Below are 25,133 nucleotides of genomic sequence, written 5' to 3' on the forward strand. Positions count from 1 at the left end.
ATTTTAAAGGCCAGTACTCCAGTACTCCCCTGCGGTTGAAGTCAGAGTGGTATGATCCAGATTGCACGCTGTTGCTCACCATGTGCTGTTTGTTTTCTGATCATGAAAATCTGATGATAATCAGCGTGTCACTTCTCACAGACTAACGGAATATTTCACATTAGTGGTGATTTATTTATTACACTACAAACACTTGGTTTTCGCTCGGGAGGAACTGCTGGAACTGCTGGAACTGCTGCCACGCTCGCCGGCAGGGCAGGCAGGCAGGCAGGGAGGGCAGAAAGTGAAGTGACTCGGAGCTTTAAAGGTAATGCATGTTTTCATTTGATATAAAATGATAATGTCTCTCTTTCTCATGAGGCAAAGTCTGAATATTGAGATATCATGATGTGCATGTGCTGGATAATCTACTGTATATTGCCTTTTTGCCACGTCATACCCTTTATATGTTGCCCTCTGTGATCATATTGCAATTTGACAGCTGAAGTAAAAACTTAGAACCATTTGTAAAGGAAAGACATGGATCTGAAGGAAGTCTTGGGATTCCAATGACTTTTCTGATCTGTTGGTTCATAATCTACATACAGCAACTGAAATAATTCAATTGGTGGTGTAGAAAGTCCTATAACGTCATTGACTTCTCTGTGTCCATATAAATAGGTCTAGCATTGTTGAGAAAGTCTGTGAAGCTCTATGCAGATCTCTGAAAGTGGATCTTTGATTTTCACAAGGCAGGAATGGGTCATGGTTGCCAGGTCATGCAGCACATGGAACAGTTGTCTCTTCTACTATCAGGATGGAAACTATTCAGTCTTCATTATATGTTCAAATACTTAATTGTTGCTGTGCAAAATTGGAAGACTCATAGTTGGGGGCATCTTGAAGCTCAGCTCATGTTTGTTGCTGATGTGCATGGAGTTTGGTGGTAAGATATTTGACCACAGTTGTCCAGAAGTACAACCCCAAATCAGAAAAAGTTGGGACAGTATGGAAAATGCAAATAAAATAAAAAAGCAGTGTTCCTTACATTTACTTTGACTTTTATTTAATTGCAGACAGGATGAACCTGAGATATTTCATGTTTTATCTGCTCAACTTCATTTCATTTATTAATAAACATCCATTCCTGCATTTCAGGCCTGCAACACATTCCAAAAAAAGTTGGGACGGGGCCAATTTAGGGCTAGTAATGAGGTGAAAAACTAAATGATGATGTGATTCCAAACAGGTGATGTCAACAGGTGATTGTAATCATGGTTTGATACAAAAGCAGCATCCAGGGAGTCTTTGATGAGCAAAGATGATCAGAGGATCTCCAGTTTGTCAACAAATGTGTGAGAAAATTATTGAAATGTTTAAAGGCCAAGGGCACAAGCTTAAGATGAACATACCTTAAAGAAAGATTGGAAGGGATTTGCATATTTCTCCCTGTACAGTGCATAATATTATTAAATGATTCAAGGAATCAGGAGGAATTTCAGTGCGTAACAGGCCAAAGGCACAAGTTTAAGCTGAACACCTGTGATCTTTGATCCCTCAGACGGCACTGCATCAAGAACCGCCACTCAACAATAGCTGATATAACCACATGGGTGAGGGATTACTTTGCCAAACCTTTGTCAAGCACTACAATACAGAGTTACGTGCACAAATGCCACTTAAAACTTTACTGTGCAAAAGAGAAGCCTTATGTTAACCATGTCCAGAAGTGGTGTCAACTTCTCTGGGCTCAGAGGCATCTAGGATGGACCATCACACAGTGGAAACATGTATTGTGGTCAGATGAATCAGCATTCCAGGTTTTTTTTGGGGAAAAAATGGATGCCATGTGCTGTGGACCAAAGATGAAAAGGACCATCCAGACCAGCCAGGGTCTGTCATGGTATGGGGCTGTGCCAGTGCCCTTGGCAAAGGTCATTAACACTTATGTGATGGCAGCATTAATGCGGAAAAGTACATTGAGATCTTAGAGCAACATATGCTGCCTTGAGACGTCATCTTTTCCAGGGACGTCCATGCACTTTTCAAAAAGACAATGCAAAACCACATGCTGCACACATTACAAAGGCATGGGTGTGGAAGATTTGCACATTTTAAGACGTGTTTGCAGGAAGAATGGGACAAAATAAAACCTGAAACACTAATTGCTTGGTGTCCTCAGTGCGATTTAGTGGTAAATGCTTTATTTAATGTGTTGCAGTTTTGAAATGCAGGAATGGATGTTTATTAATAAATGAAATGAAGTTTCAGCAGATAAAACATGAAATATCTCAGGTTCATCCTGTCTGCAATCTAATAAAAGTCAAAGTAAATGTAAGAAACACTGTGTTTTTATATTACTTGCATTTTCCATGCTCTCATTACTTTTTCTGATTTGGGGTTGTATGTTTGGAAGAGAAAACGTAAGATATTTTAACCCAACAACATGCTCTGGAGCTGTTTTGGTCTCTAGATGCCTTCTCAATGATCTAGGTACACAAATCCACAAAGTTGAAGCAGTTCATCTGGACACAACTTTGGTGTAGAGATACGTTTTGTCACTCATCCAAGTATCTCTACACCAAACTTGTGTCCAGATGAACTGATTCAACTTTGTAAATTACTTCATGGTCCTTAAATCCTGAAGCAGGACAATGACTCAAAGCAAATATCTAAACTAGTTTTGCAATTGCTAAGTCAGGCTGAAGTAAAACTTTAAAAAATCTAGTTTGCATTTCCTTCACTCTTTCCGCCCAATCTGGTTGTATCCTGTTACCCAACTAAAACCTACCTCCACTACAGCAGTAACCTGACAGAGGAGAGCTGCAGTCTGTCAAGCGCCCCATCAGACCTGAAATCACACACACTTCACAGAGCACAATCTTGTGTACATTCACACACTGCTACCTGTGAGCCAGCAGATTCCACAATTACAAAAACAATGCGAAACCCATACAACCATCCTCTCAACTGCAACCAGTCTTGTCTTGTGTGGGCACCTGAGTAGTTAAAAGTACAGCTGAAAGTTGAGCTTGAGATTTTAGTGGTGGTTGGCTGGTGCACTAGACTTCTGTGTTATTGTAATTCAGACTAATTAACTTCAGACCCCGTTATACCAAGTACAGTGATCAACCATAGTTGTACCAGAAGCATGAAATGGACACAGTATATGTACAGTTTGACCAATCAAATGATGTAATATTTATAAAAAACCAACAACAAAGCTGTTTATATACACTGATCAGGCATAACATTAAAATCACCTTTTTGTTTCTGCAATCACTGTCCATTTTATCAGCTCCACTTACCATCTAGAAGCACTTTGTAGTTCTGTTTCTCTGCATGCTTTGTTAACCCCCTTTCTTGCTGTTCTTCAATGGTCAGGACTGTCCAAGGACCACTACAGAGCAGGTATTATTTAGGTGGTGGATCATTCTCAGCACTGCAGTGACACTGACATGGTGTTGGTGTGTTAGTGTGAGTTGTGCAGGTATGAGTTGATAAGACGCAGCAGCAATGGATGAGCGATCGTCTCTGACTTTACACCTACAAGGTGGACCAACTAGGTAGGAGTGTCTAATAGAGTGGACAGTGAGTGGACACAGTACTCCAGCAGTGCTGCTGTGTCTGATCCACTCATACCAGCACAACACACACTAACACACCACCACCATGTCAGTGTCACTGCAGTGCTGAGAATGATCCACCACCCAAATAATACCTGCTCTGTAGTGGTCCTGACCATTGAAGAATAGGGTGAAAGCAGGCTAAAAAGGTATGTAGAGAAATATATGGACTACAGTCAGTAATTGTAGAACTACAAAGTGCTTCTTTATGGTAAGTGGAGCTGATAAAATGGACAAGCTGATTGGTGTATTTGCATTTTGCTTTATAATGAAAAGCCATGTTTAATTTATCTAGGCATGTTAGCTAATTTTGTGGTCTGGTCTTGGCCGGGTGGGGTGGAGCTGGCTCTACTAACAACACTTTTCTTTTTTTGTTTGTACAGGCATTTTTGGCGTGTCTCTCTCCGGGTGAAGTTACTGACAGGCCGCCACCATGCGGAGGTGTAAGAACTGTGGAGGGACGGATATTGATGTGGACCAGGCACGTGGAGATGCCGTGTGTATGGGCTGCGGCTCTGTCCTGGAGGATAACATTATCGTTTCAGAAGTGACGTTTGTGGAGAGCAGCGGTGGTGCATCCTCAGCAGTCGGACAGTTCGTGGCATCAGACGGTGAGTGATGCATCAGATACTCTTACTAACCTCTAAATTACCTTCAGCTAACCTTCAGGTCTCGAACTGGCACTATAATGCAACTCTCGTACTGAAGTGAAATCAGCTTTTACCCCAGGAGATCTTTAATGCTTCTTAAGATGTTCTTAGTCGTACATTCTGGAGGGATGATGGAGTTTCTTCAAAAAGGAAATCTTTTATTTGTGATATGAAGGTGGAGATCCACTTTACAGTCTGGTGTTGATGGGGGTTGAACCGGTTTGTTTTTAAACTAATCAAGAATTAACTGTTGTACCATTTATTTTGTAATAGTTGCAGTAGAAGTAGACTTATTAATAAGGACATGCAGACCAGATGTGCATTTTTGTGCACCAAGAAAACGAATGATCGAATTTGCTGTCTGTATATTTTTGACCCTGCAGTTTAAAGAAAACAAATAAAAACTCAGATTTGTGAAAAACATTCTTGCACAAAAAAGAACAATTCAAGAAATCATTTAATTCCCAAGACTATTTAAAAGTGTAATTAAGTTGAACCATTGTTGAACAGTGGCATTTCAGTCTCTGACCAGCAGAGGTCAGTAAAACCGCGTTAGTACAAATACAGGTTTAAAAACAAGAAACATCAATAACAGAAGCAGTTTAATTTTAGTTAAAACAGCTCACAGCTGAGTCAGACTGGTGAACCTGTTACCTACAATACAGATGTATCGACCAGACAAGAGCTTAAACCATTCACGCTTTAATGTGCAGCATATTAAAAACATCAAAAAGCAACTAACAGTTGGTTCATGTCTTTAAAATCTGCTGTATATTGGAGGATTTTTAATGGTACGAGTGTCTGGTAAAAATCATCAGATCCAGTGATTGTTATGCATGGTCTAAAGCAGTTTTCCAGGACAAGGTGCACCCTATGTTGCACAGAGTTCCTACCCACTATCTGATCTCAAACCAGCCATAAAAGCAAACACCGCAGAAGTTTGGCACTTTGAGTCGACTCGTGACTCGCAAAAAATCACTTGTGGACAACAAAAGTCAGCAACATTAGTTACGTGTGACAATTATGCATATATATATATATATATATATATATATATATATATATGATCTGACATCATTCTGATCGTGTCATTTTCTGCTCTATAATAACACTCCGGCCGTCTTAACCTGCAGCGCACTCAATGGGTAAATGTTCCAGCCAGCTTCCGGCATAGTGATGAAGCGTCGCTCCCTACTTAAAATAGTGGAATACCCTACATAGTGCACTTCACAGTAACAGATAATGTGAATAGAACACTCCTACAGAATTGGCGCTAATGATTATAAGAACCGCTTTTTGAACCAACCAGACCTTCTGATTTTAATTGTTAGTAAGAAATGCTGTTATTTGCATGTATTTAGTTTGCAGCATCACACAGATGATTGTCAATGAAACGCTTGATTGGCTTTCTAACGAGTTCGTGTTTTACTTCACAACCGGGAAAAGTTTGGAGGTTTTTAATTATAAGCACATTTACAAAATAATGGATTATATTCCTAATGGGACACACGGTTATAAATTTAATAGCATCTGAAACAACATAAGCTAAGGTAAGCAGTGTTATGGATTTTTTTGCTGTGTTTGGGATTTTGGCTGCTGTGCCGTGATTTGCAATGAAAACAAAACGTCAGTTTAAGCTTTTAACTACCGGTACCTAGGAAAGGAAAGTAAAATGGCAAATACAGTCGCTAATCTGTTGTTGTTTTTTTTATCTGAACTTACAGATTATTTGTTTATTTCTATGCTACACTTGCAATATATGTTTTGTGTGTAGTATATTGACTCGTGACTTGACTCTGACTCTAGCCTTAAGACTTGTGACTTGACTCTGACTCTAGCCAGTGACTTGTGAACATCTCCGACGCATACCAACAACAAACTATGCGAGATCCACACTACCATAAACGCTGATAAAGCTGATACACAAGATGCCGCATAGGACACACCAAACTGACCCATACACACACCTGCTAAAAGGAGACCAGGCCCCCACTTGCGCCTTCTGTAAATCAAGAACTTCTATTGAACATATCCTCTACTCAACAAATGAACAAATGAACACCATCAGAACACAATTCTACAGTACAAACAGCTACAAGGAAATCTTCTCATCAGTTCCCCCCCAAAAAGCTTAAATTCTTGGAAAAACTTGCAGTTACAAACACCATATAAGTTAGACCCTCACAGTCACACAAACACTTGTAACCACTATACGTACATAAAGAAAAAAAAAAATATGGACCCACTACCTTGACGTTTACATAATCTATTAGTTAGCCATGATAATAGCCATTACAGCTGACATGGTGTTACGAATTGTTCTCCACCACCTTCATCCCCGCATAAAACTGGAAAATGTTTTTCCTAAAGAAACCTTAACTGTCATTACAGACTTTGCAGGGCTTCAAGAAGGACATTTAGAAAAGTACGAAAGCTTTTCTGAAGAAAAATGCTCTGTATGATTAATATTTGTTACATGTTTTTAATGTTTTGTATATTATGTGTAAATGTGTAACATGAACTGGTGTGTTTTGATTCTGAGGTTGACGGTGTTTTATGTGTGTTTCTGTCTGGTGCAGCACAGGGAAATGTACCTTCTTTGGGTGGAAACTACACTGGGATGGGAAAAGAGTCCCGAGCACAGACGCTACAGAACGGTAATTTGATTTTTTTCAATAATATAATGCTGTTCTAGTCTGAATACCCTGGACATTCATACAATTTTGTAGTCCTGTGCAAAAGTTTAGGAACCAGCTCAGAGTCAATGTTGTGTTGAATTTTTGTGTGAAATTAAATAAACGTTTACTGTTTATCTGTTGAATAGAACTAATGAAATAAATAAAATGCCACTTGTGCTCAGGTGGTGCAGCGGGCTATAATGCTAGCCCACCACCTTTGGGATCTAGGATTAAATCTCAGCGGTGCTAAAGGCTGGCTGGGTGTCTACACAGACACGACTGCCTATGTCTGAGATTGGGGAATGGATTGGTGCCCTGTCCAGGGTATTTTCAGTCACAGAAAAACAACATCTTTAAAATCACGAGCAGTTTGTTCTGAGTGAATGTAAACTACACAAACTTCATCTGTATCTGTTGTTGGTTGTGTTTAGCGAAGCGGAATATAAATCACCTGGGTCGCCAGCTACAGATGAACCAGCACTGCCTCGACACGGCGTTCAATTTCTACAAGATGGCGCTGTGCAAGCGTCTGACCCGTGGGAGGAAATCCGCCCACGTCATCGCCGCCTGCCTCTACCTGGTGTGCAGGACCGAGGGGACACCACGTATCCTTCATACAGGGTGGAGGGGGTAACGGGGTGGCAGCAGCTGCTTAAACAAAATATGAATTGCAGTGAAGTGAAAAAGTAATTGCTCCCCTTCCTAGTGACTATTATAACATTGGTATCACACAGAATGATTAATAAGCCTCTTCAGCCCCCATGCATAATCACTGCCAATTCCGCTGTCGCAATTCCCCCTGTTGTATTTTTTTTGCCGCTTGTATAACCCCTGTGCTGGCTGAAGAGAGCTGCGGCTATCACGTCCCCCTAAGACCTCCTTTTGCAGTAACCAGCAGCATCTTTTCAACTCTCAGCAACAGAGTCTCACAGAGAGCCGTACCGTAGTACAAAGCTTTATGCTCTGAAACCCCAACACCGATATCCAAGACAGCAGAGGTCACAATTGTACATCAGCATTGAAGAGCAGTCGACCCTCCCTTCCTCAGGCACACTCAAATGTGCTTGTTTGGATGCCCAGCCAGGTCAACAGCACCGCCTGGGATTCAGCTGAGCACCCCCAACCACAGCCATGCTTGATTCAGATCTTCAACCTTAACATTAAGGTTTAGTTTTTAAGACATGATACCACCGTTAATTAAAAATAAATGAGAAGCTGAAAAGTGTTTGTTAAAAATATATCAGGTTTTTGAAGCCATTTTTATGACTTTTGGACTCCACTGATCCACAGTGAGAGCTATTGTTTGTAAATCGGGAAAATTTGGACCAGTGGTAACTTTACCCACGAGTCTGGCCTTAAAGAACTCCCGACATCTGAAGCTTAGTATTCAAGATATGAAAGACAAGGCAAAAGTGTAATTCATGGGAGGGAAGTACTGCTGACATGACATGGTGAAGAAAACTGCTGACTTGGTGGAGAAAACATGATCCACTTTACATCATGGTGTTGTTCACCCTCACCTTATGTGTTCTTTTCTTAAAACAGGACCTTTTAATGCAGTTCTATTCTATACTGTACATTGCATCATAACATCTTCAGTTCAGCAACTGTGTGTGTGTGTTTTTGTATTTGTGTAGCCGGGGATCCCAGTGGGAGTGTTAAAAATAGTTCAGAAGCTCCTCTGGTCCCAATTAAAGGCAGAAACTTACAAGAGAAGCCTGACGACTACAGGCTTTCTAAATTATGCATTTAGTTCATGGAGTAAATTCACTTGCTAAGCGCTGACCCACTTAATTCATTTCCACCAATAAAAAGCTGACTGTGTTCTAGAAACTGTTTATTATATGCAGATTTACTCCCAGTGTCTTCTATTCTAGGTTTATTTTTATCTTTATACATACACTGACCAGCCATAACATTAAAACCGCCTCCTTGTTTCTACACTCACTGTACATTTTATCAGCTCCACTTACCATATAGAAGCACTTTGTAGTTCTACAATTACTGACTGTAGTCCATCTGTTTCTCTGCATGCTTTGTTAGCCCCCTTTCATGCTGTTCTTCAATGGTCAGGACCACTACAGAGCAGGTATTATTTAAGTGGTGGATCATTCTCAGCACTGCAGGTACACTGACATGGTGGTGGTGTGTTAGTGTGTGTTGTGCTGCTATGAGTGGATCAGACACAGCAGCGCTGCTGAACTGAGAATAGTCCACCAACCAAAAATATCCAGCCAACAGCACCCCGTGGGCAGATAGGAGTGTCTAATAGAGTGGACAGTGAGTGGACACAGTATTTAAAAACTCCAGCAGTGCTGCTGTGTCTGATACACTCATTTCAGCACAACACACCCAAACACACCACCACCATGTCATGGTCACTGCAGTGCTGAGAATGATCCACCACCCAAATTATACCTTCTCTGTGGGGGTCCTGACCATTGAAGAACAGGTTGAAAGCAGGCTAAAAAAGTATGTAGAGAAACAGATGGACTACAGTCAGTAATTGTAGAACTACAAAGTGCTTCTATATGGTAAGTGGAGCTGATAAAATAGACAGTGAGTGTAGAAACAAGGAGGTGGTTTTAATGTTATGGCTGATCAGTGTATGTGCTACTTTATAGGACTGTGTGTGATCCAACCACACACCAACTGTATACACACGCACTGTTTTCCACACATGTAAATTAAAGTGTGGACTGTTATCCGCCCCGCCCTACAATACCCTACTCCACCCGAACCACCGTCTGCAATCCACGTACCGAAGTGCATGTTTTCTCTGCCGTGTTCTCAATCTGTCGAAATGACTAAAATGTGCCTCTCTAATTCGTGCACATGTCGACATGTGCTTAAATACACGGTTTGAACCTAATGAGGGGCTGTGAGGAGCTTGTGTAGGTCAGGTGTGTTACAGAAGATAAAGCATGAAAACCTGAACTGTGTCTTCAAAGGATATAATATAATCTGTTTATATCCCATAATAACCTTTTATTCTTCAATCAGGCATTTCATCAACAGCCTCTCAGTTCAGGATTAGCTCTCTGTCACCATGGTGAGTAATCCCATAATGCTGCTGTGTTGTTATTCCATTCCCGTCCCATTGGACAGGTTTCCATGGCCGTGCTTACTCCTGGTGTTTGGTTTTCAGATTGAACAGGTTAGATGTTAGAATCTTGATATTAGAATTTGGTAATGTTAATGTAACACTGGCTAGACAGGAGGTTCATCACTGATCAGTTCATGTTTACGTTCACTGTACATAGATTTACAGTTCTGACAGGTACAATGCAAGCATTTTATGGTTAGGAGCCTTGCTCAGGCTCAACAGTGCCAATGAGGCAACTGGGGGTTCTTGAATCAGCAACCTTCTGATTACTAGTCCTCATTGTATTGTCTGAGTGCCCAACCAAATTTAAAATAGGGTCTTGTCTGTGATGGACTGGTTCTTTAAACTACTGTGCCAACTGTGCAGCCTCAGTCAATAATACGATTCTTTAACTGAGCTCTTTCAGACATGCTGCTGGACCTGAGTGATTTGCTGCAGGTGAGTTTAATACCTATTAGCTTATACAATGTCTTCCACACACCTTTTCTAGCTGAATGTTTTTTTCTTCATACAATTAAAAACCTTTGTATCCATTTGTATTGACATTTGTATCCATTTGCCCAAAGAAAAATTTTATCTAAACTAAAGCCTGAGATGGTGGCACAGCTGACAATGTGCTTAGAACAGAAGTCTGCAGTGTTTGTGACTCAAACTGTCTGCTCAAGTCTCAATATACACTGATCAGCCATACATTAAAACCACCACCTTGTTTCTACACTCACTGTCCATTTTATCAGCTCCACCAAGTAGTACCTACTCCTGTGGGGGTCCTGACCATTGAAGAACAGCATGAAAGGGGGCTAACAAAGCATGCAGAGAAACAGATGGACTACAGTCAGTAGATGTAGAACTATAAAGTGCTTCTATATGGTAAGTGGAGCTGATAAAATGGACAGTGAGTGTAGAAACAAGGAGGTGGTTTTAATGTATGGCTGATCGGTATATAAAACAGTGTACTTCTGCACCTGATTCAGCTAAACTAGAAAGAACTTCACAAGCACTGTACCTAAATAAAAGTCATAGTTAATTGCCAGACCATTTCTGGCTGTACTTGTGTCATGTACGCCAGAGCAGTCTGGTTTTACGGTGACTTGGCCTTAGGTGGGTTTGAGTGTGTGCCCATGTGTGTGTGTTTTCTGTTCTTATACTCAGAACTGGAGTGATGTAATGTTTTCTCCTCCAAGATGTGTTGCGTATCCTCTTTCCAGGATACACACATACACAACCCCTGCTGTGGTGTGTAAAACACCTGTTTCTTGTATTCCTCTGAGGTCAGGAGGGTTAATAGTGGCTCACCCTCATTTGAAGTTCACGTCTTCCCTCGCCTCCAGAATGGGAGACTCTGTAATGGGCAAGATGGAAGGGAGTGTGGATGTGTGAATGTGTAAGATGAAAGCATGCATGCATACTGTATATGAGACCTTTAGAAGTGGGGGTGCATCAATTTATAGGTTACATCATAACTAAAGGTCTTTATTTAATGAACCGCAACTGGAGGAATGAATCAAAGCTTTGTGGCACCAACGCTACCTGCTGTGCTATCGTTCTGCCCTAGCGTTCCAAAAGCTTTTACCAAAACAGCATTTTCCCGGGTTACCAGTGTACTGGAGAGGTGGATAAATACTAATTTGATCTTGTGTTTGGAGCAAAAATGGTCTATTTCTGATCAAACACTTTTATTTGTCTGCCAGATTTATTAACGGAAGTAATATCTAAGAACACAGTAGCGTTCGTTCTGCTGATATGTTGAACCAGAAGTCCACTGGGCTCTGATCTTGGATTTCTTAAATTCTGTTTATTACTACACTGGAGTTAATCTAGGCACTCAAACCTCTAATCACATGCAGCCAAGCCATGCAGGGCAACATCTCCATGTTGGTGTTTAGGTAAAAACATGTCCTTATACGACATTTCACTTTTCAAAGTGTAACATTGTTCTTACCCCTCTGCTCTGTGTAGGTGAACGTGTATGTGCTGGGCAAGACTTTTCTGGTGTTGGCTAGAGAACTCTGCATCAATGCTCCAGCTATAGGTGGGTGAGCCTTTTCTAACCATTGCATTTATAGATGATTTAGTGTGTGTCCAGGGTTCAGTGTGTTTATCAGTTTATCAGTGTGTGTCTGATGTGATACACAGTAATTCACGTGTGACTAAGAGTCAGTTGATCGGGTTTCTGTCTAGCATCCATACCTGTTGGGTGTGTTTTTTTTTCTTTTTAATTACAACCCTCTTTGGATTGGATTAGTTCATCAGGGGGGTGTCTAATACAGCACAGATCTTTTTGGTGATTACTTTTGTGCATCTGTGCATGGATAAATGCTCAGTGAAGCACATAGCTGCGTTTTCTTCACAAACATGGATGTTTGCATCTGTTATATAAAGGATTTAGGAAAGGTACCAATCAGATTAAGGGTGTGTTCGAAAACCTAGTGAGCTCTCCACATAGACAGCATTTTACGTCATTCTACGTGTGATGACGTAAGATGCTTTAAAATGCTGTGTAGTAAGGCACCTTAAATCTGAACGGCATTTTGCCTGAATAATGAGGAAGCATCCGATGCTGCCTTAGTGGTGAAGGCAATCCCAGCATTCAGTGCTTTTCTCTCAAAAAAAAAAATTACAAATATGGCGTACGGATGCAGAGCAACGAACTGAGTTATTTTTAAATGTACAAAAGAAGGACTGTGGTCCTATATACATGCCAAGACTCTGTATGTGTCTTTGCATCAGACGGAGGTCACCAGGAGGAAATTGAGCCTGTACAAATTAGGTGCTAAGGGGGCAATCCTCATTAGAAGGGAAATGGAATATAAAGTCAACTTTTCAACGTGTTATTGTTTGGGAACTGATTACTATGAATATGAACACAAGAAGACATACCTAAAACGATTAGTCCACCAGAGGAGCAACAGTAAAAAACTGGAGTGACCCGGTCCCCCCCAATATACAGTACTAGTCGATTTGAGGTTTGATCAGTCAATAAGATTTGTGTTTTTTTGTCTTATATGTTAAAAAATCAGGCACATCACATCATTCAGCTTGTGTTATTATTTTTCATTTGAAGTACATTAATAAATTGAAAGTCTCACGTCCAGCATCAAGCTGTCAACAAATAATCAATAAATAAAAAAAAACAACATGTCAGAAAGGAAGAGCTGCAGTGTGTTAGTAATTAAATAGCATAAAATAAGCATAAAATAGGGTAATTAAATAATAAATAATATCGAAGAGCATTACAGATAGACAATACAGATACATGTTTCCAAACCAGTGTCCCATTCTGCAGTGTTCAAACACTTTGGACCTCTTAAAGCACTTTTCCCACTAATCTTGTTCTAGTGCTGGTTCCCACATCTGCATATGTAAAGATAAGGCTGATAAACCAATAGAAATATGTTACAGTTCTAGCTTAAAAAGGAATATTAGCGTCCCAGTGTATTAGTGTTTTTTCTCTGAAATGGCTCAGTCCAGGTCCTGGATTTATCCCTTTTTCATCCCGATGTCCATAGCTCTGTGAAATAAATCATCCAGACCTTACTTAAATGTATGGTTCTGTTGTGGTTCTGATATGTGGTTCTTACTTCTTCTGTAAGTGCTAACCCAAACCCGTGTAGCTCTGATGCAGACTGTGCACATGAATGTAGCACCTAGTCCTCTTGGTGTCCTATTTGTTGTCCTACTTATGGAATTAAACATCTTTAGACCTAGTTTGCTCTCATAAATTCTTCTCTTCTCACAAATGGACTAGTCTACATTATAACACGTAGAACAGAAGTTAGGGGTGTCATTTCGGGAACCTGCCCGTCCTATTTTGATTGTAATGTTGAGAGTCTGGACAAAGGAGCTGGCCAGATCTCTTTTAGTGTCCTATTTGGAATCAAACCTCAGTCCAAATGTTCACGTGTAGAAGACGAGCTCGGGAATCTGCCCTGCCTCCACCCCTGTCCCGTTTGTGCTATCTGATGAGCTCTGGAACTGGAAGGTGACATTTCCACAGTGTACCTCGGTCATACCATCCTGACCAAAGTAGCTAAGCTCGTTCCCATATAGAACGGCGCTGACCGTGTAAAAAACGTCCGGCTCCAGTTGCACCGGCTGCTCAAAGAACACCGTGAACACAGAGTCCGAACCATCTGACACAAACTTGCTTGACCTCTGCACAAGCACCACTTCCAATTTCTTCAGCTCGATTCTGACACTGTACTCCGCTTCCTGTTCACTGGCTCCATAAAGTCCAAGTCCGGCAAGGAAAATCCGATGGTCTGCGCTAAACTTGATGCTATCGCAGCGTCCTTGGTATCGCCATTGATTACTTCGGAAAGCAGAGGATCGGAAACGTGTGCATCGCTGCAGCTCGAGTCCAGTCCTTGGTGTAATAGGAAAATCCAGCCTTGGTTTCTCAGCAGCTGTGAACCAGAGGAAAATGTCGCGTGTCTCCTGAGGAGTCAGGAAGTCGTATTGTGCTACACTGTTTGCGTACTCGTCCAGGGTCATTGCAGGCAGGCGTAAGAGAAAAAGTGCTTTGCCCAGAGCAGCTCGTTTGTTTAAACCTGTGGGATTCGTGCAACATCGCTGGCATTCGGCTTCAGCCCACGCCAGCGCGGCCTGCAACACGGCAGATTCACGGGCATTTAGCGAGTCGCGCCGGAGGACGCCCTCTAGTGTCACTGGGTCGAGTTGGAGGAAGTCATCGGAGCACAGCGCCAACTCAGCCTGGGCATCGATGACCTTCCAGCAGCTCTGTGCCAACTCTGGCTCGTCCAGTGCACAGCTGTGAGAGAGCAGCGCGAATGCATTTCCCGCCTCCAGTCTCGACTCCAGGAAACGTACGCATGCACTGACGAGTACTGACACAAGGTACTTCTTGGCAGCATAGAGAGTCTCTACAATCGTTTCTGGCTCCAGATCAATCTCGTCACTGTACAGGTACCTAAAAGGACAGAAATTTGACTGTTTTTAAAATGAAAAAATGCATTCAGCATAACATGCAAGTACAGGTGTTTTTCTGGACGCTGGTACTGCTTGGACAGAGAAGGTCTTTTTGATGGATGGCTCAGATCATACTGAACCTCTCACTCTAAGAACTGTACTTAAGCAGATTGTTTTAATTATCTGAATAGCCCTTCCAAAAAAGTGCTCAGGCCTCCAGTGCTTTGTTAACTGGCCAACTCAGAATATTCTGCAGTGATGGACTGTTGCAGTACCAAGAATTTTTCATTACTGGTGTTAGGTCAATGCAGGTGCAGCTTTAAGCCATAGTTACACATGTCTTTCATGGTTGTGCTTTTTATGATTTACCTAGATCATATTGGTAACAAACCTCTAATTATAACATTTTCCAATCAAGCAGAACGTGATATTGTCCCCCTGACATCTAAACAGCATTTATAAGGTCTATAAAACCAGAAAAATTCTTAATTCGCAGGTTTGCCCTAATCTCCCAGTCCCGGCCTGGATGTGGTCACTTCACAAGGCAGATTTTGCTGTGATCGGGCTATAGTAATGTATTCGGTTTGCGTAATTATTTCAATGCTCCGCTCCTCCCCTGGAAAATCTGAATGTACTCCATTTATTCACAGATATATGACAAGATGCTCAAAGAAACTTGTAATGACAGCAGCTAGTAATTCTGTTTGATTGTACAGTACATTGTTAGCCTTATTCCTGTTGCTGTAGGTTATTTTCTAGCAATATCACAGAGATTCACACATGAACTATTAGCTGAGGAATGGGAGGTCAGAGCCACTGAGGCATTACTCCTCTAAGCTTGGTTGTGGCTGGCCTGTGTGGTTATTGTTATTTTTACATGGCGGTGATTTAAGGACTCTTACTTGAGCAGTACTAAAAAAGCAGCCGGGTCCACGTCTGGAATCTGGATCTCGGATTCTCCCTCAGCAAGGTCACCATAAAACATAGCGCTGAATACGGAGCTCCCAACTGCCAGAACGTACTGAAGTGGGAAAAAAAGCCAGAATAAATGAATACATCCAAGTTAAGTCACTCATTATCATTTTATTCCTGATCTGAATACTGAACAAAAACAAAAGTGCTTCTAATTTTGTTAGTAGAGATGTGGGAAGAGGTGAGGTTGGAAATGTACTCTCAAAAATAATTGAGACATCAACATCTATTGGTTAATTCTATGTATCTGGTATTCGTTCCGCTTGCCAGTCAACCACTCTCCTATGAGTGAAGCTCCTGCCGTTCGTGCTCAAACACAAATGGGCCTGCTCAACATTTGAATACATACCACAGAGCACTGTCTGGAAACATCTGGCTGAATGTCTGTTTCTGAATTGCTTAAATTTCTCCTGATTATTTGCTGATGATTCTACTAGCCTGATCCCATTAATTACATTTAGATTTACCTTGACACCTAAATGCACCTAATGTTCTAGTGGTAATACTGGGAGCTACAGCAGCAGGTTGTGTTTTTCCTGCAATTGTGGTATCATAAAAAGCTGTCTTTAGAAAGGGAGTCTGTCATATTTTCATTTGTGAGCAGTTAAGATTATGCTGGAATCAAGGGTACATTTATATGTATATAAATGTGACTGACTGGGGGAATAAAACAAGCCAGCCTGGCTCTGTGTTTTCACATGCCTGCTTTCATTACATAGTTATCATGCCCACCTCATTTGCAGCAGTATGACATTTAAATATTGACCGTTGCACCATAAACCCCCTTTCTCATTAAGTATGTTGTAGGAGAAGGGCTTAAGGTGAAGATATACTAGGGATTGTTTCATTCAGACTATTCGGAGATTCTGTGATGGATGAAATGCTCTAGTCTGGCCCATAAAGAAAGAGTGTCGTTAAAGGATGAGATAGTTAAACAGACCTTATGTGCTGGAACTTTCTGAGTTGCTCCTGGTGGACCAACAACAAAGTGCACATCTGCCATGTGTTCATTATTGAACATCACTGCGTTCCTGAAAAATGGGAGAAGGACACAAACTTTATTTTTTTTTTTTTATTGAAGCTCCTGTTTTACTGGCACTTTATTGGCAAACCATGCCAGAAATGAAATACTGTGATGCACATCACAAAACATTAAACTAGATTTGGATTCAGACTACAGTTACATTAGTTGTTCTATTTCTTTATCGTATTAGCAGAAAAGAATAATTAAGACAAAATAAATATTACATGATTTTGATGAATGGGCAGGATATTATTCAGTGTAATGTTAGTGTGTGACATTAATATATATGTAATAATATATAGTAATGATGTAAAATTAGAAATATTTTTGTTAGGCTTATTTAATGAAACATAAATCATTAAATGTTAAAACATAACAACAATAATAATAATAATGAACCATTACAGTCCATTTTTCTAACGTACAATATAAATAATATATCATAAATACAAACACTACTTGCAGTTAAAAAAAAAGTAATATAATAAAGGAGCATTCATGTTTATTATGTGTATTAGATATTTTAAGTATGAATGTTTTCAATATTAGCAAAATTAGCAATATAGTTTCTTAGAAAAATAACATTTAGTAACAAAATCAGTAGTCAATAATAATGTAAATAATAATAATAATATTAAACCATTACAGTAAATATTTGTAACGTACAATATAAATAATATATTGTATATATTATATTATAAATACAAACACTACTTGCAGTTAATTAAACTAAATGGATGAACATTAATGTTTATTAGGTGTAAATAAGGTTTAGTGTATGTTTGAAATATCAGTGGTAGTAGTATTAACAATACCAGTTCATAAATTAATAACATTTATAATGGGATTAAAATAATGTAAAGTAGTAGCCAATAATAATAAATATAATACTAAATATAAATATAACAGTACCTGTCCCGTAAGGAGGTAGAGGGAGAATTATTCTGGGCTGTTTGTGTTTCTCTGACCGGCTCCTTCTCTCCGCTGTTTGCCGCGGTGTTCTCTCTCTGCTCCGCCGGGACTCGGCTCTCCTGCTCGGGCAGAGTCGGAGTGCAGTTGCCGCTGTTCTCTTTCACATCCTGTTTCTGCTCCGCTGTACTTTTCGTGTTTCTGACAGACGGGGTGTTGGTGGTGCAGCATGTCGGCGGTTTGTTGTAAGATTTTACTGCTTTTTTAGACTTTCTGAGCGCGTTGGGCAGCAGGAGGAGGAAAGTCAGAGCCTTCATGATCCGGCCATGATTATGATGATGTCCGCACTGCTGCTCCACTACACTCCTCTGTTTACTCCAGTCTGATTCACACCGCAGCGTCCCGCTTACTAACTTCTTATTCCTCATCGTTTCAGCATCCCGTCCGAGCACAAAGCGGTAAATGATGATAGTAATAATAATAATAATAATAATAATAATAAATAACTGTTGTTTCGTCTCTGTAATCCCGCGCTGCTCTTGTTTATTCGCGTTTCTAACGGTTTCACTCGCTGAGCGCAAGCTTTTATTTGATTCTTATAAAAACCACGCCCTATTCCCCAGCCATCATTGGTTCAGCCAATCAGCTGAAAGTAGCTGTTGACGGTGCAATGAATCCCTTCTTACTGTGCACATGGGACATTGTGTACTGCACATTGCGCATGCGCCGAATCTCTAAATTACCTTGAAATACAGATTTATATAAAATAAAAATGTTTTTGTAAATATAAATTAAAAATCAAATGAAAATCAAATATAAATAAAAAATACCAAACATTACTAAAATAAATCCATTTAACTTACACTATTATTTGCATTTACATCTGTTGTGCATATTTTGTGAATCCTGAGGTAATATATTGTTGTTGATATTGTCTTATATATTGTCTTATATATTATATTTAGGCAGGGCAGTAAAAGAGCTGGTAAAGTGGTGGACGCACTGAAACACTGGTCTTAAGGCTCTGGGCTTGATGCACGCCTTTGGTCACTGACTGGAGGAGTTAAACTTGTTTGTACTGTGTGTATGTAGGTCCCCTGCGGGTATTTGGGTGTTGCCTGATCTGCTGTGGACCTAAACAGTATGAAGCAGTTGGTGTTAATAAATGAATTAATAAATCATTATTATAACTATGATTATTGTAGTTATTATAGTAGTGTTATACTTATCACTATAAATATACTAATACAAACTAACACCATTTATAATTGCAATTGCATACTAATATACAAATGTACATGGTGTGTATGTATACAAATACAGCACGTACATGCATTATAAGTTTGGAATTAAAAATGTACATAAAAAGGAGAGATAATTATTTAAATACTGAATGTTATTAATATATTATTTGTATTGTTTTGTTGTTGCTGCTTTTATTGTTACTATTATGATTACTATTATTATTATAATTTACAATTATAATTTATCAAGAAACACTGGGCGCAGACAGGAATAACCTGGATAGGGCACTAATCCAACGCAGGGCTTTGGCCACCCCCCTCCTCAGACATAGCCAATCATGTCTGTGTATGCCTGTAACACTGGGGTTCGGGGCTCTGGTATGATAGCGCATTAGACCTCTGTGCCACCAGAGCACATCTTTTTTTATGTTGTTTTGTATAGTAGCAACAAGCCACTTATTTCTGGCAATAAGAAATTGTTCCTGATAAATACAGGTATTTCAATCAATGTGTAAATTCTAATAATATTACATTGTATTTTATGTGTATAAATGTTTTATAACCCTAAAGCTCATGATCAATTTAACTTGAATGTTGTGAATTGAGGTTTTAGGTATTAAATTGTTATAAACATGTAACAAATCTCTGTTAAAAATACTATGTAATATAAGAAAATGTATCATCTGAAAAGGTACAAAAATACAAAAAATACATTTATAAATTGGCTGTAAAACCTTGTTTTCACAATTCATCTTATTAGCCATGACAGTCGTTTTAATGGTTATTGGGCTGCTCGATGTTTTTTACTTGAAATTTCCTTTTCTGTGTTTTGCTGACTTTGAAAAATCGTTCAACAATTAAAAGAGAAAATGTCAGGTTTAGGGAGTAAACAAACACACCTCCTTTACTTCTACTCATTTACTCACCAGAGAATTATAGATGATCTGAATAATACTTGAACGAACTCTATTTTCAGATCCCTGTTTGTACATCCCACGATTTTCCCACATGCTGGAGTTTGGAGATAAGAGCCATGAGGTTTCAATGACAGCACTCAGACTTGTTCAGAGGATGAAGAGGGACTGGATGCATACAGGACGAAGACCCTCGGGACTCTGCGGAGCAGGTGACCATGGAAATTTGTGACCTATTGACACTGACCTTTTTTTTTTTTTTTTTTTACAGCTGTTTGCTTTTGAAGGGGAAACCACATAGACACGTGCAAAAGATTTTCACTGGGGACTGTAGATTAAGTTACAGACGCATGCACCATAACAGTTGCCAGGTCTTCAGAAGACAACACAATGTGTGTTTAGTAATTCAGTATATAAAAATCTCCCAAGGGTGCTCAGGTGGTGCAGCGGTAAAATACGCTAGCACACCAGAGCTGACATTTTGAACTTGTTAGTTCAAAACTCATCTCTGCCATCCGGCTGGGCTGGGCGGGTACATGATTAACGAATGGCTGTTGTTCATACTGAGTGGGAGCTGGACGGAACCTCATAACTAAGGCAATTATGACTTCTGCTGTCTGGGTGATGGCACCTGCACAGAGTCGAGGAATAATGCGCTGATCAGGTTGTGGCTCTCCATACACAAAGCTGATCTTTATATGAACTCGCCTCATGCAGGTGAAAAGATGCAGATGTCAGCTACTGCACACGTGTTGGAGGGGGCATGTGTTAGTCTCGCTCTCCTCAATCATGGCGGGGATTGGCATCAGTAAAGAGGAAGCATAATGCAATTGGGTAATTGGATATGTTGAAAGTTGGGAAGAAAATGGGGAGAAAATGCATAAACAAACAAACAAACAAATCTCCCAGAATTAGCTAGTACAGTGGATACACCTCCTTTACTGGGACTAACAGGCACAGTGGATACACCTCCTTTACTGGAAATGGGTTTTAACAGTAAGTATTTAATGAAGATCCTGTTAAACAATTGAGTGCTTACATCATGTGGTAATGCACTGTGATTTTCTCATCTCCCCTCAGACCCCTCTGATCTGTAATGAGAAATAACGTCTGTTAGTTCAGGGTTTTGATCTCACTCCTTTGTCATCACTCTGTGGCCTCATTTTCTTTCTGAATAATTCATGCAACATTAATCTTTCAAGAGTCATCACTCAGAAATGGAAGAACGAGTTTAGGAGTTTGCTTCATGCTGCAAGACCTGAGACAGAGTGAGGGAGCAAGATAAACAAAGGAAAGCAGACACACAATAGGCTTTCTGTTTAAAATTGTTTCCACATTTTAAATTTCATAAAAATGTCACTGTAGCAGTGCGTAAAATAAACAAACTTATATTTGTTACAGTCAAAAGTTTACATACACTCATTAGGAAATGATTTTATCCTCGACTCTCTACTCTTCTACTTTTCTTTTCTAAATGATTGAAATACACAAAACACTTTTTTGACCCTGAAAAACCTTATTGTGTGTTTTCCTAAAACCTGCTTGATCAAATATATATCAATTTAGAATTATTTAATTTGTTGGTGTAGAGAGTTCTATCATGTCATTTAAGTTTGTCCCACAGCCTTCTCATTCCTTGTTAGTGATTATAACTGTGGCCCAGAATTGAGTTATTGTTCACTTTTGCTGTGTTATCTGTGTGTGTGTGTGTGTGTGTGTGTGTGTGTGTGTGTGTTTGTGAATTACAGCCCTGTTGGTTGCTGCTCGTATGCACGAGTTCCATCGCACCATCAAGGACGTGATCGGTGTGGTAAAAGTGTGTGAAGCCACACTGAGGAAGAGGTCAGATCATCAAACATAAATCGCACATATATAAAACTGACATTATTTATTGTATTTAGATTTCATTTGTATTTGAACATCTTGATTTGGTGAGTGAGTGGTTAATAAATACAGAACACTTCATTTAGAGTAGAAGAATGGCTTTGTCATATATACATATATACATGTACAGTACAATAAAATGATTTTTTAGTCTATCCCAGCTTGTTTGGAAGCTGGGGTCAGAGCGCAGGGTCAGCCATTGTCCGGAGCCTCTGGAGCCGAAAGGGGTTAAGGGAATCAAGCTCTTAACCTTTTAACTTTACCAACTAGGCTACCACAGTAGACTGTAGAGTTATCTCCCAGATCTAGTGATCCTAAAACTGTACAGAGTACTACCTCACGGAACATAGTGTGTTTGTCGCTTAAAAAAAGGTGGTTTGAGGTTTCACATATGTCGAATGTGAGAGTCACAAAGCAATGAGGACTTGGATATGACTAAAATTGGGTGAATTGGGGAGAATTATGATGTTTGTAATTTATTATTTTATTTATGTCCTTTTTGCTTGCATGGATTGTTTATTTTTAATAATGTAATAACTTTGTAATTATAATATAAGTTTCTGTTGGTGACTGAATCCCAAATTTCATTTAATTATTACCTGGTGGCCTTACCAATCTTATGTTTTTGTTCTTTTAGAAGTTGTGTATGATTACAGGCTTATTAATGCAATGCATTCAATTACAAAATTGTTTACGTAATTACAGTTCAAAAGCTGTTTTGATTGTAATTTGATTGCTCTAATATGACACATTAAAGTTTGAACATCCAGATCTGACTGCTTTGCAGTGCATTGGATACAGATAATATCTAGTAATGTCTCTGAAAATCTTTAAGGTGGGTTTTTCCCCATCATGAAAAAGACCAACCTACATCGCATAGGAAACAGATCAGATTGGGGCCACTTTGAACCACAGTGTGAACATAGCCATGGCACTTTAATACAAGTGAAGTAGCTGCATCTAACCCAACCCCCACGCTCTGATTGACAGGCTTAGTGAGTTTGAGGACACGCCCACTAGTGAGCTGACCATCGAGGAGTTTATGAAGGTGGATCTGGAGCAGGAGTGTGACCCGCCCTCCTTCAAAGATGGACAAAGGAAGCTGAGGCTGCAAAAGGTAACACCAGTGCTGACATCGAGCTTGCGAGTTCAAATCTCAGGTCTGCCATTGGCAGTCAATGATCGGCTCTTCTGAAGGGTGGAATGGTAGAGGGGATTCCTCATAAATGCTGCAATTATGACCTCTGCTGGCTGATTGATGGTGTCTGCACAGAGACAGGGGGGTAAAGGGGATCAATGTGGGACTCTACGGGCATGATACAGATTTCATATAAACCCATCTCGTGCAAGTGAAAAAAAGTGGTCAGCTAGTGCACAAGTTTTAAAAGGGCCATGTCAGTCACTGTCAGACAGGAGTGGAGGTCAGTCTTAAAACATGAAAGAGTAATAGAATTAGTGAAGATATACTGTCCTGTGATAGATCAGTAGAGTCCTGGGAGCAGTCCTGCCCCATGTCCTGTATTTTCATGTAGCATGCATGCTTTTTGAGCACCTATATAGAGTGAGTAATTAAATAAATGTTTTGTCAGCTGGGTTGAGTAATGAGATGAAATGTGTTATGTTTTTGTCTGCAGATTGAAGAAGAGCTGTCCAAGAAGATCGACGATGTTCAAGGTTAAACCACAGAATGTGGCCGCATGTTATCAACTTTTTTTTTAATTCCATTTCTTGCTTAATAAGGTCATCTGGATTTTTTTCGGTTTGTGTTAAAGGTGAAATCTGTGGCTATCAAGACGAGATTGAACTGGAACTGGAGACCAGCAGACCCAAAGCCAAAGGGCTTATTGCGATTATCAATAAAAACGGTACACACACACACACACGGTAATTGAGAGCATTGTTTTGTGCACTGACCAATCTCAGGAAGGTACAGAATATTTTTAATCAACTCCACAAAGTACTACATGTCATTTGACCTTGTTGCTTACAGGACTTTTACTGTTTGAGTTCTTTCCTGGTTGCCATGGTTTCATTGGAGGAAAATAGCTTCATTAGAGTGGACTGGTTGTTTTTCGTGTCGCCACCAGTGACCTCCCTGTTGCTCATTCGCCATTAAACAAAACAGGACATTACACAGCGAGAATAAAAACATTTTGTAAAGCGTCATTTTATTTAGTATTCTGGTGGTTTAGCGCTCTGTTACGCTGGCCCATTACCTCTGCGATCTGGATTCGAATCTCCACAATGCTATGGGTCGGCCGAGCATCTACACAAACAAGTCAGTGGTTAAAGCCCCGCAATGGATTTCCACCCTGTTCAGAGTATTCCTGCCTTGCGCTCAGTGTTTCCAGGTGCAACCAGACCCGCTTCGACCCTGACCACGATAAAGTGGCTGATAAACATTGGGGCGGGGAAGGGGGGAACTATGTCTATGTTTCAGTCTAAGGAAAACAATGTATCAGTCTGAAAAAGGTTATACAAGTATATCTCAGACTCTAGGACTCCACGGAATCCCTGTGGAAGTCATTATCGCCGAATGCAGGACAGGTGTAAATGAACCCAGTGGTGGCCTGCTAAAGTTTCTCAGTGACAACTCATTCAGAAAGTCACACATGCTGATGTTAGCTACTTTACAATATGAAGAAAAATGGGATTTATGAGAGGGTAACCAGAAGAAAACCATTGCTGACCAAGAGGAACATCTATGCTGGACTCCAAAACCACCTGGATAATTTAGAATCATGTTCTGCAGATTGATCACTTAAAATTGGAACATTCTCAAGAAGATCATTTGTCAGATTAGACACTGATGTTGGATGAGAAGGCCTGGCTTACCATAGACACTCTATTTAATCTCAAAGCTGTTTAGTGCACACATTATATATGTTATATGCACACATGTGCACACATTTTGGGACAGTGGTAGCTTAGTGGGTAGAGGTTTGGGCTATCAAATGAAAGGTTGAGAGTTCGAATCCCAGCTCTGCTATGCAGCCACTGTTGGGTCCTTGAACAAGGCCCCTAACCCTGTCTGTTCCAGGGGTGCCTTACAATGGCTGACCCTGCACTCGGATATGCAAAGAAAGAATTTTGTTGTACTGTACACCTGTATATGTATATATGACAAATAAAGCCATTCTATTTTATTTGCTGTAACTCTTGCACAACTGTTTACCTTCAGCTGGCACCTATTACACATCAAGCCATCTCATCTCCTC

The 25,133-nt window shown here is 40.1% G+C and overlaps 2 protein-coding genes across 2 annotated transcripts in view; one reads left to right on the top strand and one right to left on the bottom strand.

Moving 5' to 3' along the window:
* Nucleotides 1-242: 242 nt before the first annotated feature.
* Nucleotides 243-25,133, top strand: part of brf1a (BRF1 RNA polymerase III transcription initiation factor subunit a) — a 57,082-nt gene continuing 32,191 nt past the window's right edge. Inside the window, exons 1-11 of the mRNA XM_062995725.1 lie at nucleotides 243-307; nucleotides 3,989-4,216; nucleotides 6,835-6,912; nucleotides 7,365-7,538; nucleotides 10,446-10,477; nucleotides 11,999-12,071; nucleotides 20,094-20,243; nucleotides 21,780-21,873; nucleotides 22,906-23,032; nucleotides 23,550-23,589; nucleotides 23,688-23,780. Coding sequence (XP_062851795.1) covers nucleotides 4,039-4,216; nucleotides 6,835-6,912; nucleotides 7,365-7,538; nucleotides 10,446-10,477; nucleotides 11,999-12,071; nucleotides 20,094-20,243; nucleotides 21,780-21,873; nucleotides 22,906-23,032; nucleotides 23,550-23,589; nucleotides 23,688-23,780 — 1,039 coding nt within the window. The 5' untranslated portion in view covers nucleotides 243-307; nucleotides 3,989-4,038. The remainder of the gene's footprint in view (nucleotides 308-3,988; nucleotides 4,217-6,834; nucleotides 6,913-7,364; nucleotides 7,539-10,445; nucleotides 10,478-11,998; nucleotides 12,072-20,093; nucleotides 20,244-21,779; nucleotides 21,874-22,905; nucleotides 23,033-23,549; nucleotides 23,590-23,687; nucleotides 23,781-25,133) is intronic.
* Nucleotides 13,069-18,398, bottom strand: btbd6a (BTB (POZ) domain containing 6a). The gene is made up of 4 exons (XM_062995727.1): nucleotides 17,877-18,398; nucleotides 16,881-16,971; nucleotides 15,871-15,989; nucleotides 13,069-14,969 (listed from the first exon to the last, which is right to left on the bottom strand). Exons 1-4 carry the CDS (start codon nucleotides 18,299-18,301, stop codon nucleotides 13,937-13,939), a joined length of 1,668 nt encoding a protein of 555 aa, XP_062851797.1. The 5' UTR covers nucleotides 18,302-18,398; the 3' UTR covers nucleotides 13,069-13,936.

The sequence above is a fragment of the Trichomycterus rosablanca genome, chromosome 5 (assembly GCF_030014385.1).
Source record: "Trichomycterus rosablanca isolate fTriRos1 chromosome 5, fTriRos1.hap1, whole genome shotgun sequence".
Lineage (NCBI taxonomy): Eukaryota > Metazoa > Chordata > Actinopteri > Siluriformes > Trichomycteridae > Trichomycterus > Trichomycterus rosablanca.